This window comes from Ictalurus furcatus, chromosome 19 (assembly GCF_023375685.1).
Source record: "Ictalurus furcatus strain D&B chromosome 19, Billie_1.0, whole genome shotgun sequence".
NCBI classification, from domain to species: domain Eukaryota; kingdom Metazoa; phylum Chordata; class Actinopteri; order Siluriformes; family Ictaluridae; genus Ictalurus; species Ictalurus furcatus.
The window spans coordinates 19,409,312-19,423,817 of NC_071273.1; the positions used below are offsets into that span (position 1 = coordinate 19,409,312).

At 38.3% G+C, this 14,506-nt stretch overlaps 1 protein-coding gene across 2 annotated transcripts; it reads right to left on the bottom strand.

The window, feature by feature from the left end:
* Nucleotides 1-507: 507 nt before the first annotated feature.
* Nucleotides 508-14,481, bottom strand: glt8d2 (glycosyltransferase 8 domain containing 2). 2 transcript variants are annotated; one of them, XM_053649726.1, is made up of 11 exons: nucleotides 12,772-14,481; nucleotides 12,385-12,520; nucleotides 8,008-8,043; nucleotides 5,004-5,096; nucleotides 4,738-4,933; nucleotides 4,482-4,599; nucleotides 2,670-2,757; nucleotides 2,399-2,511; nucleotides 2,122-2,288; nucleotides 1,582-1,694; nucleotides 508-764 (listed from the first exon to the last, which is right to left on the bottom strand). In XM_053649726.1, exons 3-11 carry the CDS (start codon nucleotides 8,024-8,026, stop codon nucleotides 592-594), a joined length of 1,080 nt encoding a protein of 359 aa, XP_053505701.1. In that variant the 5' UTR covers nucleotides 8,027-8,043; nucleotides 12,385-12,520; nucleotides 12,772-14,481; the 3' UTR covers nucleotides 508-591. The 2 variants fall into 2 exon arrangements, with proteins under 2 accessions (XP_053505701.1, XP_053505702.1); XM_053649727.1 differs by lacking the exon at nucleotides 12,772-14,481 and having other exon boundaries at nucleotides 11,582-12,626.
* Between the last annotated feature and the right edge of the window lie 25 nt (nucleotides 14,482-14,506).

Below are 14,506 nucleotides of genomic sequence, written 5' to 3' on the forward strand. Positions count from 1 at the left end.
TAAGGAAGTTTATTTCCAAACTGTGATTTACGTTGGCATTTGATTATTGCAGTAAAACATAAAGATTAGCCCCTGGATTAAAAGATCTAATTAGTTCTGGAGGGGGTGATTAGTCTGTCTAGCTGTTAATCTACCAGGATTGTCTTGGCAGGGGGTCAGTTTGTAATTTATAGAGCCCTCTGCTGCCTGTGACATGAATTGCAATTACCCTCAATTACGTTGAGGGAATTTATTTATTCTTGGCAGAGATTTAAATTTTTTAGCTGTGTTTGACAAACAGTATGTGTACCTCTACTTTAAAAAACAGGCAGTGGAGTTTATTACTGGGCCAGAAAATGGAAAAACTTGGCCCTATTGACCGCAAGGCACTTTTTTTTTTTTTTTTTTTTTTTTTTTTTTATAAAAAAGCTATCTTTGAAAATATAAGTTTAGAAGCATTTTCAAACTTGACATTATTGAGTAGCACAGTGAATTGGAATAATAAGTTCTTGATTGAATTGTGTTTTCTGATGGTGTATAATTTATTATGAAAACAGACCATGTCCAGTCTTCAGTCGTAGATTTAATTAGAAGTAGTATCTGGGATTTTTTTCAGGTTTCAGGCCGTACCAATACAAATTTTCCAGAGGGGTCCGGAATAAACCATTTCTCCCAGAGGTCAAGGTGAACACAGGGGTAGTCCCAGGGTTTAAAGTGACCATTCCAGTGAAGCAGTTGTGCCTCTTGGAGGACAGACTGGGGATAATGAGCATCAGGACTCCAACCTGAGGGGGATAATGGGAAAGTAGATTAGTTGATGACCTGACCGGCTATTCCCCTTTGTGCCATTAGCTAGCTGGAACATTCTTAACAATGACTTCATTGCTGGTTATTTCAACTCTTAACATTATGAGAAAATACACTTGTAAATCTTTATCGGTTATTTATACCACAGTGCTGTTGAACACTCAATTCCAATTGGCCTGAAGGAGCTGATTAAATTAAACGGCAGCTCTGATTATGGTTTTGGCTGCAAGGCAAATCACAGGTTTATATTAATGCACCCGGGCCGCATCAAACCCCTCATCGCTAAGTATCTTCCTATATCAGCACACCCCAAGTGTTCCTTATGTACTATAATTTAAAAAGAAATGGAACAATTCCACCACTTTGTCATGGTCACAATATTTTATACTACTTAGTAGTTACTCATCTTAGCAACTGGAACTAGGGGGATTTCTGACAAACTAAGACAATTCTCTCTCTCATATTCATATATATATATATATATATATATATATATATATATATATATATATATATATATATATATATACATATATACATACATACAAAAAACCCAACTCAACAGTACTTGAGACTGATAGGGGGGGTAGTATACTATTTCCAAGGACACACAGTTGCAGTTCATGGAGTTTGTGTTGAAATGGTTTTACCTACAGGATGTGTAGTTTTCATGTGAAGGAACATAAAATCTTTCCCTCCACAAGACTGTAACTAATCACCATGGTCGCTCAATGAAGATTTCTGAGGGAAAAAAAAAAAACAAAAAACCAGGCACAAGTAGATTTTGTGAATTACCCAGGTGTCTGACATGCCACTTAGGGTCGATTGTTGTATATCTGTTGTGGAACACTATGAGCATAGGAGGAGTGGCTACTCCGCCCGCCATGGCACTGCTGTACAGGTTTTCCCTACAAACCCAAAAGGAAAAATGCATGTTAATAATGCAGAGAAGCAGGTACAAGGTCGAATATTAAAGTGCAAAAACTGAAGCCGCAGTATCAACCTTTGCATCAAGAAAACCTATTCTCTTTTGTGTGACACACATTGTTGTGATTATAAACCATTACAGCATACAAATGCAGAAGACGATGTTCAATAAGAGTCCTGAGATGAATACAGAACAGTCTTTATGATTACAGCAGCAGAGTATTGTGACATTCCCTTTTCTTGAATAGTCAACTACTAAGGTGTACAATGATACTCCAACCCCAACAACTACATACTTTTTTATTATCTGCTGTGCCATGTTTTTCTTCATCTTGAAAAACCCAATTAAACATTATTCACAAAGTACAATGATAGCACACAGGCTTTTGGACTCTCTTGGGTTCTCACTTGAAGTTCTCGCTCATCCATTTCTCCAGCTGTATAGTGATCTTCTGCTTCTTCCACTCATCAATATCAGCCACAAACACACCAGGGTTAAAGGAGCAGTCGTTGGGGTTAATGCCCAGCTCGCGGACTGCCTGCTTTCGATAGTCCAGGAAACCCATGTAGGATGTCTGACATACACACAGAGAACAGTGCAAGCAAATAAAAATCATTATTTATTTGAACAATAAATGTAATTTTATAAGCTCGCATCATAATATACGGAGAAGCGTGTACGTACTTGCATGCCCACACTGCGCACCATCTCATGTGTAGCAGGCAGGTCACAGTCTGAAGCGAATGCCGCTGCATGTCCTGAGTGCAGCTTGATACTGTACAGGTCCTTTATATCTCCTGTGGGTTTCACTCATGAAACTAATGCACTGTAGTTTTCTCTCTCACACACACACATGTGTACAAGTAACCATTTCCCCATTGCTTCCTGCCACTAATGTCAGATTTTATTGCTAATAAATGGTTTTGGGATGAATCACATGACTGAAACGTCATACCTTGAACAATGATGTCATCATCCAGGTAAACAATCTTCTTATGATTGCTGATAGCAAGCAGGGGTAAGTAGAACCTTACAAAGTTCAGCTGCAACACACACACACACGGTACTTCATTTTATCATACTGGTCCACTTTGTAGGTCTACAATTGATAGCTGGGGCCCATATTTTGTACACACAATGTATTAGCCTCTAGATGCAACCAGACCTGATTACTGCAAACCCTGTTCAATCAAATCTACACTTAAATAGAACTTTTTCAACAGTATGAAGTTGGTTAAAAGGTCTTACCCAGTAACACACTATGCCAAAACTGAAAGAAATTCCAGAAATGATGAGGAAGAAGATGATTGAAATACATCAGTCTGGGAAGAGTTACAAAGCTATTTCAAAGGCTCTGGGACTCCAAAGAACACAGTGAGAGCCATTATCTCCAAATCGAAAACCCGGCATGGTAGTGAACCTTCCAGAAGTGACCGACCTTCCAAAATTCCTCCAAGAGCACAGCAACGACTCATCCAGGAAGTCACAAAAGAGCCAAGGACAACAGCAAAGGACCTACAGGCCTCTCTTGCATCAATAAAGGTCACTGTTCATGACTCCACTATCAGAAAGACACTGGGCAAAAATGGTGTCCATGGAAGAGTGACGAGGTGAAGACCACTGTTAACCCAGAAGAACATTAACGCTCGTCTGAATTTTGTTAAAACGCACCCTGATGATCCTCAAATCTTTTGGGAGAATGTTCTGTGGACTGAGGAGTCGAAAGTGGAACTGTTTGGAAGACAGGGATCCCATTACATCTGGCGTAAACCAAACACAGAATTCCACAAAAAGATCATGATACCTCGGTCAAGCATGGTGGTGGTAGTGTGATGGTGTGGGGATGCTTTGCTGCTTCAGGGTCTGGGCAACTTGCAGTAATTGAGGGGAAACATGAATTCTGCTCTCTACCAGAAAATCCTAAAGGAGAATGTCCGGTCTTCAGTCTGTAAGTTGAAACTCAAATGCAACTGGATTATGCAGCAAGACAACGATCCAAAGTATAGGAGTAAATCCTAGTCCTAGAAGAAAGTGTAAGACTGATCTCCAGTTATTGGAATCATTTAGTTGCACAAATGGTTTTATGTTTGATGGTTTTACCAGATTTTATGTTTAAGAGGGCAATTAGTTATTCACATTGGTGATAGGTGTTGGATAAGTGATAGGTTGATAGGCGTTGGACACACGGTAGTTTAGTGGTTAGCACGTTTGCCTCACACCTCCAGGGTTGGGGGTTCGATTCTGCGTGTGCGGAGTTTGCATGTTCTCCGCGTGCTGCGGGGGTTTCCTCCCCCAGTCTAAAGACATGCATGGTAGCCTGACTGTCATGTCCAAAGTGTCTGTAGTGTATGAATGGGTGTGTGAAGGTCCAGGTTCCCTGTGACCCTGTAGGATAAGCAGTATAGAAAATGGATGGATGGATGTATTGTGTGTTTACTCAGGTTGCCTTTGTTTGATGTTGTATTTCATTTGAAGATCTAAAACTATTTAGTATGAGATATACACAAAAACAGAAGAAATCAGATACAAATACTTTTTCACAGCACTGTAGGTGGGTTTTTTTTTGTGCTTGATTCACAAAAATAATCCATCTTAAGGTTCCATCTCAAACAGAAGATTTTCCTTTCAGTGTGAGTTCCATGTAAAATCTCTTTATTTAACGATAGATATCCAAAAACATCTGAGTACAGCATGGAATGCAAAAAAAAAAATGTATTGTTCATTATGGAATAAACTCTCATAGTCTCTATTATAAGGCAGTACTTACAGGATGGAGGAGATCTGGTCTGGATGAATCTGGTTTCACTTTGCCTTTCAACACCATCGGATTGAACTCCAGAATCTTATATTTGATCTGTTTCAGCTTGGTTTTCTTAATGTACTGCCTGCTCGAGACCAGGAAAACAAAAGAACAAGGAAAGATCCTGCATACGAGTGGAAAATCGTACATCTTTTAGGTATATATAACTGATATGTCACTGATCATGATTTATAACACTATGGTCTGTTATAACACGACGCACCTTGCCAGCTTAATAGCATCTCTCAAGGTCACTATATAGAAGAGCACATTGGCCCGCGTGTTGCTATACACACTGTTGATTGTCGCCATGGCGGCTCCGAGACGCTCTTCTGCTGCACAGATCACAACGGGAATGTCGGTCTCAGTCTCAGATTCATCGTCCAGAGTTTGGTTTGGGGCCTTGCTGTCCCTGAGCTCTGCAGCATGAGAACAATTTAAACAACAGGCCCCCACTTTCTGCTTTAATACTCTGAGCTTTATATGTACCTGAGTATTTTTCTGGATGATGTGCTTTGAACATTTTGCTGTACAGCAGAGCCAAGGCCATAAGGATGAGTATCATGGACAGCATTCGGTTTACTGGAACACACAGAACAACTGCTGCTAACACTCATGATCAAATCTTTAAAATTATATGTTTGTGTGTGTGTGTGTGTGTGTGTGTGTGTATATATATATATATATATATATATATATATATATATACACACACACTGTATATACCAAAGCACTGTTGAATTCCTCGATTCTGATTGGTCAGAAGCTGTTGTCTCATTAATTGTCTCAGTCTAAAGCATTCTTGTTTCTATAGTAACAGCATAAGGGAACATCTGTCTATAGTTGTTATAACAGGAACTGAATTGTTTTGCAGATGTTCCCCAACGTTAAATGCAACTATAAATGGCTTTAAAAAAAACAAAAAAAAGAACACATGTCATTCATTAATCAATTAAAAAACACTAATCAACAGCAAATTGCTGTGGTAAAAAACGATTGAAACACTTCGGGATGTGTTGTTATTGGAAAATATTCAACTGCTTTTGCGTCAGGCCTCATCGCACTACCCTATCACTGATTATTTTCACCAACAGCACACCTTGTCATGTTTTATTTCTTATCAGGGAATTTGCATAGGCGGTGTAATAGAGCACAGACACTAGAGGTCACTGAAAAGCAACTGATCCAACGGACTCCACAGTGCTGCTGAAAATTATTGGCACCCTCTACGGTTTTCGAATAAAGATACGCCGAATAATAATTGAAAACATACTTACAGCATTTGTCTAGTAGATTTATGCTGGATTCAAGATATGAGAGAAACTCGACCTTTAAGTTGGGTTTAAAAAAAAAAAAAAGTATTTCTAATTTCCTAGTGGTGTGTTCATTCTTCGTACTCTGAGAACAATTTCCATTGGCATGATTTCATTGCTCTAGGGAGCAATAGATGAAATATGTGGCACATTGAATTAGTTGCTTGCGAACTGTATGATTGGTCTTGAAGTTTTCCAATAGCCAGTTATTCATTCTCATTAACAAAGTATTCAGTATTCAGTTTAGCTGTTTTCATTTATATTTATGCATTTCTGTAAATTTGGTTCATTTTGTAGATTTGAATGATGAATTAACTCAATATCGCATGGCATCGTGATACAATTTGATATTGTGATACTTTAGCTGGTTAGTATCATAAGACATGTTTATGGTATCGTGACAACCCTAGAACTTGGTGTATTTCATTTGCACAAATACCAGCACTGAGTTTTTCTATTGGAAATCGTAATCCCAGGATCAAATGAGATTATCCTTCTGCATAAAATCTCTTCTGTTGCTTCAGTCCTTGGTTATTATGTTTCTGGATTCTCATCGTCAGTTTAATCTACTGGATCTCAGTCAGGTTTAGATCTGAATACTGAGGAAATAACTGCAGTTCATGTGGGAATATATATATATATATATATATAATAAAATTGCTGCCTATAATATAATTATGTTTGAATTCCAGGTGATCAAACTGTATTTAAGAAAACCCTACTGTGATTATGAGAACATGGCCTTCAAGTTGTGCATGTAATGTTGGGAGATTTGGCAAAAACTGCAGATAAAAGTATTACTAGAGATATCTGGCAGTCCGTTGCAGTCAAACTGCTTGTTTTTTTCTTTCTTTCTTTACCACATATTTATGTTACATTTATTCATTTGGAAGATGCTATAATTTAAAGCAACTTCCAGTTGATTTAGGATATCAGCACAACCCAGCACACAGCTGAGCACTCGAGTCCAGCAGAGGCTCTCTGGCACTCCTAGGGTTTGGGCTCTAGCGCAAAACATGAACTGCTGAGGTAATGCTGCACAAAACTTACTAAGCACTGCCAAAGTCGTAGTGAGGTACGGCATGTAATCAAGTTTTCAATATCCAGAACTGTCACTTCACTTTCTCTACAAAAGCATTTTTTAAACATTATACTGCGAAACAAACACTCATTTCAAACACAAACTTTTCATTTCCAGTTTAAAATTTCACAAGGAGCTTGACTCGCACATACGATAGACTTTCTGTCTGCTTGCCACACTCACACTGCAACAGCCAAGACTGAGACACACACACACACAGGGTTTGATACACAATGTCAGCTTTGAGAATCGTATAATATCACGTCAGAGCACAGAAAGATCCCTGGCTTTCTTTACAGCTGTGTTTCTCCGTCTCACTTGTGTCTCACTTTCCACATGTCGAACAGTTTCTCATCACGTTTTATTTATTTTATTTTATTTTATTTTTTTAAATTCGAGCTGGCTTTGATTCAGAGACTGAACCAAACAACTGAAGGGCGTTTGATAAACTTCTCCTTTATCTACCATTCTACCATTATCTTAGACCACAACACTGTTGATTTCTCAAATTAGATTGGTCTGAAGATGTCGGTTCCTTTTCCCACAGCGCCAGCTGCATGGTTTATTTTAATCTGCTCAAATGAATGTGAAGTTTTCTGTGAGGAGACATTAAGGTTCGCTCTTGTTAGATTGTGATTAGCACATACCTTAACTCATCATTAGTTCATGTTTAAGTAGGTATTAATTCAGGTATTAGTGCATGAATATTCATGATTGTTATTGTAAAGCGTTACCCATTAAATGTGACTATAAATGAATAAAAAAGTATTATATGTCATTCTTTATTTAAAAAAAAAAAAAAATGATGGCATACTCCTGTGGTATAAGAGGAATGAAATACTTTGGGACATACTGTTATAGAAAAATAATAAGATAGTAAGATAAGATAAAATAATACTTTATTAATCCCCAGATGGAGAAATTAGGGGATTAATTAATCCACTTCGGGGTGGTAACAGTAACTCTGCTTTGCATTGGGCCTTCTACATCACACCACCCTGTTGTTGCCTCATTCTCCTAGAACAGTTCTCCCTCATATGCAGAACATTACATACAGCACATGCCGTGGAAAAAGCTGGTAGAAAAGGCTGGTACTTACTTTTCCTCAACAAAGCCATACTTTTTTCTTACGCATCTGCACAGAGAAAACAAAACAGAAAAACATCAAAAATGACTTAAAGCTTTTTCCCGAACCAATTATAACTCAGTGAGCACACAGTAATTTATTATACTAAACTGCACGTGATGTTAGAGGAGCTGTTAGAAAAGCTAGACCAGAGACATGTCCAGGGTCCATCTTAAACAGATCCTGAAGATGAGTCCCCTGAGTGCCTGCACACATGTGGAACTGGTTTAAACGGGTCTCAAGCTTCTTCCTTCCTGACAGCATTATTTAGTGCACATGTATCTCTGCCATTCCACCCCCACTCTCGCTCTTTCTCTCTGGACAGGCAGCTTATCTGCACCATGACGTCTCCGAGCTGGAGAAACAGACGACTCTTTTCTAACTTTTCCAAACAAAAGCTGTGTGAAGGCGTGCTCATTGTGGCATGTACTACAGTTTGCTGAGAAAGAAAGCTAAGTCCTGTGTTTCATGGAGTGTTTCGTAAAAAAGAAAACTGAAATCTAAAGTTTTTTGGATGTATGTGATTGATTTATTCTACAGATCTAAAAATAAATAACTGATTTAAATATGTACAGTCATCATGCCATAGTTTATATTATGTGGAAGGACAGAGTTCAACCTTCACATGCATAATTTTTGTGGAAACAGTTTTTAAACCTTTCAAATTCCAACTGAGAACTGAGTCCAAAAACTCCACCAACATCAACATGCATCCATTGTCTTTTGCAATGGTGTGTGCATGGTCAGGTTTAAGAGTAAACTCTTTTTTTTATTATTATTTCCATCGGACAAATAGTTCAACAGTTGATGGATACAAAGTCCAATCTATGTAAGGGAAAAGAGATGTGTGCTCAAAACATCCGCAGTTAATGGAAAGCTCTCTGGTAGAGGAAACTCTCTATTGTACGGATCTTCATACACTTCTTCTCTAGAGCAAAGAATATGATTCTAGATATAACCTTTTAATATAAATGTAAAAATCTTTAATACTATATTAGTTCAGCAGATTCATAAATAATCTGTTCGTTCATTCATCTTCAGTAACCATTTTATCCCGGTCTGCGTCGTGGGAACACTGAGGAGGCGGGAATAAACCTTGGATTGTACACCAGTACACACAGAGCCCATTATGAGCACCATGCACGGGGCAATCCTTGCTCAACGGGTAAGGATCAAGGTTACTGATCAGAAGCTGCCACTGTTGGGCCCTTGAGCAAGGCCCTTAACCCTCTCTGCTCCAGGGGCGCTGTATCATGTTTGACCCTGCACTCTGACCCCAGCTTCCTAACAAGCTGAGATATACGAAGAAAAGAATTTCACTGTGCTGTAATGTTTATGTGACAAATACAGGCTGCTTATTCTTCTCATACACATTTATTCACACCTAGGGGCAATTTAGCGTTGCCAAACCACCTTTGGGTGGTAGGAAGACATGGGGAGGAAATGAAAAACTCCACATGAGCTCAGGATTGAACCCAGGAACCCTGAAGCTGTGAGACAGAACCGCTCCACTTTGTTGGAGGTTAACCCATTAACAGGCACACAAAGAAATACAGATGCAAAAAGAAACATTTTTATGTTAATTCTTACTAATTGGACCACATTCAATAGAATTTCATAGATTTATTTATTTCTTTTTCAAATTCACCCATTAGACAAGGAGTCATGGACGTCTCCTGGCAGATTGAGTTGTCTGTTTAAGGTAGAAATAAAAGCACCCACTGAGCACAATGGATCAGTTGTATTGTTTTCCTTTTATTACTACACATTTAAATAATAACAATTAATTAACCACAAATAATAACAATTTACACAGATCATCCTGTTCAAAAGTTTACACCCCCCTGGATCTTAATGTAGTGTGTTACTTTCTTGACCATCAGTAAATATTTGCACCTTTTGTAATTTGCACAAATGAACTGGTTTATTTGTGCAAATTCAGTTATTAGTATGTCTTGTGAACTATATGGAAGCATCTGTTATGTGAAATAGCTAATAACTAAATAACAAACAACATGCAATTTTAATGGTCCCTCGTTTTTTGTTTTTTTTAATATTAACATTTTGCAGATTCTGCAAGGGGTATGTAAACTCCCATTTTGTGAAGCTCAACAGCCTTTTGCCGCACATCACAGCTATATTCCTTGGTTATAACCCCTATAACTCTATAACCCCTTGTTATAAATGACTAAGGGAATTTGGCCTATGTGTTACCTCATATTTATACCCCTGTGAAACAGGAAGTCATAGTTGAACAATTTCCTGTTCCTAGTAATCCAGGTGTACTACAGAAAACTTGCAAAAAAAAAAAAAATGGGAATATACTTCAAATATATACTTTATCACAAGGTTAAACAATAAAGACAAATTTTCAGAGCCTTCTTTGCTCATATTTACTAAGAGTGGCAGTATTAGTGGAGGACACGGTGTGTATATCGCCTGCCAATATGGATGCAGCAATCTAAAAAAGTAACCAGCATCAATGTTACTGTATTAATCTATAGGCTACTTTTTTGTGTAGGAAAGCCATTGAAAATGTCCGTAAAGGAACTCTCCCTCTAATATATGCTGCAGTATTGGAAATAAAAACCACTTCGATTGCACGATTTAAGTTAAACCCTTAAAAAGGGTTCCTAGAGGGCTCATTTATTAGTAAAAAAAAAAAAAGTTCTTAACTTCCTAAAGAAGTTCTACTTGAAAATCTCTCTGGTAAGGAAAATCTGTTGCAGGGTCCTACATGCTGTAGAGGAAATAGATGTAACTTTTTGGGCAAACTGGTAGACTATCTTTGGGAACTGGTTAGTGCTAGAAAGAATTCTCTCTATTCAATTCAATTCAGTTTTATTTGTACAGCGCTTTTAACTATGAACATTGTCTCAAAGCAGCTTTACAGAAATATATAGATTCCAGATCTAAATTTTACATTTATAAAGGTATCCCTAATGAGCAAGCCAGAAGCGACGGAGGCACGGGAAAAGTCCTCATCTGTGTGACACCGGATAGCGCGATAATAAATTATTTCCCTTCTATAACTGTATACTATATAGTCAAAAAGTGCAATTGTGGAACCAGGCACTTATGAGCTTATTAGCAACTTGTGAATATGAGCATCAGAGTTATTTGTGAATTTATTCATTTTAACTTGAAGTCTTTCAAATGACCTCTCACATTTTGTTAAAGTTATCAGCTGTTCTATGGAGAAGATAATAAGAGTAAGGTGGTTCGAAAATGTATAAAATATTCATTGTTAGCACATTTGCCTCGCACCTCCAGGGTTGGGGCTTCGAGTCCCGTCTCCACCCGGTGTGTGCACATGTTCTTCACGTGCTTCCAGCCCAAAACATACATTGTTGATACCTCTAAATTGTCCATAGTGTGTGATTGTGCTCTCAGGTGTGTTGGCACCCCATCCAGGGTGTCCCCAGCCTTGTTACCTGAGTCCCCTGGGATAGGCTCCAGGCTCCTCTGTGACCCTGTGTAGGATAAGCAGTATGGAAAATGGATGGATGGATGGATGGATGGATAAAGAAGCTGGAAAATAACATACGAGCTCGGCGAAGGTGGTCGACCAGTTTGACTAACTCGGCCTGTGTTTGGGTCACTGGTAGCTCGATAGACCAAGCTGGATTTTTCAGGAGGGAAGATCGGAATTAAATGTAAATCTGAGTATAAATCTCAGTATAATGTAAGTAATGTAGTAACCAAGTATGTTTACTCTAAAACTAAAACCAGGATTAAATGCTTGAACACAGTCCTTTTTAAAATCCTTTTTTAAACAAAGTTTACTTAAAGGTATTTTGGTGCAACTGATTAATAAACTTTTTCCAGGGTATATATTTCCAGATGTGACTCACACAGGTCTTTATGCGACTTTGCTTCACACCAATTTCTGGGCAGAAGCCTTTTTTTTTTGGTTTGTCCTCGTTCAGACTTCGGCTACTTCCCAAACCTTGTATACTACTAGGATCTTTCTCTGTCAGGATCCGTCTCTGTACAGATGTACTATTTTACTACTGAGTATGCTAGTATGAGATTTCCGACTTCAACCAAACAGACTGCAAATAAGTCTTTATTAACTTTATTCGTTTAATTCCCGAATAATTCCCAAAGTACAGAAGAAATGAGCAGTCCTACACGTCAAGCCGAAGTTAATCACCACTACTAATGAGGTTTTCGGAAACCTTTTATGTTGCGTTGTCCCTCGTTTTATAAAAAGCTGAATAAATCCGCTGTAGAGCCGTTAATAGCGTTCACAGTCAATAGTTATGACTTGAGCGGTCTGCGTTATTAGCTTTAATAACCTCCAGCATTTTCTTTAAAACGAATTACGCCTCTGTTTCTGATACTCACCCCGGGAGACGTGTCAGCCCACTTCTGCCCTGTAATCGCTCCTCTATACACATCCAGTTGTGCAGCATTTCGCAAAGCGCGCGCGGTGAAACTGATTCCAGCTGTTAGTCATTTCCCCCATACAGATGTCGCCTGTCTTGTTCAAGCGAGACAAAATGTAGCTGAACATTTATGACATCATAACTGTAGCCAATACATCATGAGTTACAAATGTTCTTAGGGAGCTGCAGCATAGCCTAGCCTTATAGATGACAATCCACTCGAAAATTATTGGCACCCTTTATGAAAACTAGCAGGGGGGGGGGGGGGGGGGGGAAGTGATGTATAAAATAAATAAACACATGCAGTGATATTTCGAGCTTCATTTAAAACGTGATGAAGGCTAACCTGCTAAGAAGCTGCCTAACAGATTCTTCCTGTAAAGATGGAGAGACTTGTAGACGAATCATATATGGTATATGCCTTTATGGACAGTCTTCATGTTGAATGTGCTCTTCCATTTTGTTTTGTTTTGATTCTTTCGTCCATCCATCCATCCATCCATTCATCTTCAGAAAGCGCTGGTCGGAGTTGTGCTGGATCCAACGCTATCCCAGGAACACTGGGAATGGGGCAGGAGGACACCTCAGATGGGATGCCAGTCCATCACGAACACACATTCATACCTACAGCATGTTTCTTTGGGAAGTGGGAGAAAACTGGAGTACCAGGAGGAATCCAAAGGAAATTAGGGATCACAGAACAGTGATGGTTCAAATCTTGTGACTAAAGATGGCTATACATTTTGTCTTCAGAATTATTTTGGATGCATGTTTCAATCATTATCTGGTTAAAAGACAGATGGTTAAGTCTTAACCTCCTGGAAGAGACAACCATATTCTTAGCAGAGTTAATAATACAATGTATCTTTACAAATCTGTGGACCACTCGAAACAAAAGCAGATCAAAGCATCTATGATCATCTTCCATATTGTACAATAACTATACCCCCCCCCCCCAAAACACATGATTCAGATTAAAGTTCCAATAATGATCAGTGGGTTTCTTTGCTGTCATACACTCAAGAGATAAATGCATCAAAACTACTTTCCTTGTCACTGGTGTGTTAACATCAAGGGTACAATGCTTATACGGCTGTTCCACCATAAAAATAAATAATAAGGTACATAATTGGACCTTAGGTACCACTCATGCTTACTTTACTCTATAATTAAATATAAACGACGTGCATCTTCCCAGTTAAAAGATATATACTAAAGGTACAAAAGAAGTCTCCTTGATCATATCACCTTTATTTCAGACAGGTGGTGTCTAATTGTTGATTTTAAAACTTTAAAACAATGCTCATAAAGAGGTAGCTCAATGGTTAAGGCTTTGTATTACTCACTGATGTAAATGTAAAACGTTATGATTTCAAATACATTTTTTCCCCGAGACACCAGGAATTGCATGAATTGAGACATGTTTTCTGACAAATTTTACTGACATGATTGTTTTTTTTTTTTTGTACAATGTGATTCTTTATGTATATTTACAGAATCAAAACATGCAAGTGTTAAAATACAAATATACACACACTGTACAAAATGTATAGTGCAAAAGGCTTGTAAAACACTGATATGACAATCACGTTATAGAGTTCACTGGCACTGAAACAAATCTCACCTTATTATAAAAATGCTTCTCAACTTGTTCCTCAGGAGGCCCCACATCAGAGCTACCAATACACCAAAAATGATCAAAACCAGTGTAAAAGGAGGACTGGGAAACAAAACTCCATTCAATGACATAATTCAACTGCAGGTAGGAATATGAATGTATTCCATATTGATGTGAAAAATTGCTGGGAAAGGTGAACATTAGAGCAATGAGAGGAGGGAAAGTAATGTACTGGCAGCGTCCTGCTTCAAGCAATCAAAGATCAATGAGACTAAAGTAAAAAAAATAATAAAAATAAATAAACATTAATTTCTCATATTTTTACTGATCAGACTCCACCAACAGCACTTAGTGCCCGTGTCTTTATATCTTCACTATACCATCAACAGCAGAAGTTTGCACTCCCCTTGGTTTTGGATTTTACTGTCGTCGTCCCCCCCCTTTCCCCCCTTCCCCCCCCCCC

What these genes read in the sequence shown, in the direction of transcription:
- glt8d2 (XM_053649726.1), bottom strand. An exon ending in TGATGACATCATTGTTCAAG is followed by an intron (nt 2,512 to 2,669) that starts GTATGACGTTTC and finishes TGAAACCCACAG; the next exon opens with GAGATATAAAGGACCTGTAC. An exon ending in TGCGCAGTGTGGGCATGCAA is followed by an intron (nt 2,289 to 2,398) that starts GTACGTACACGC and finishes TGTGTATGTCAG; the next exon opens with ACATCCTACATGGGTTTCCT.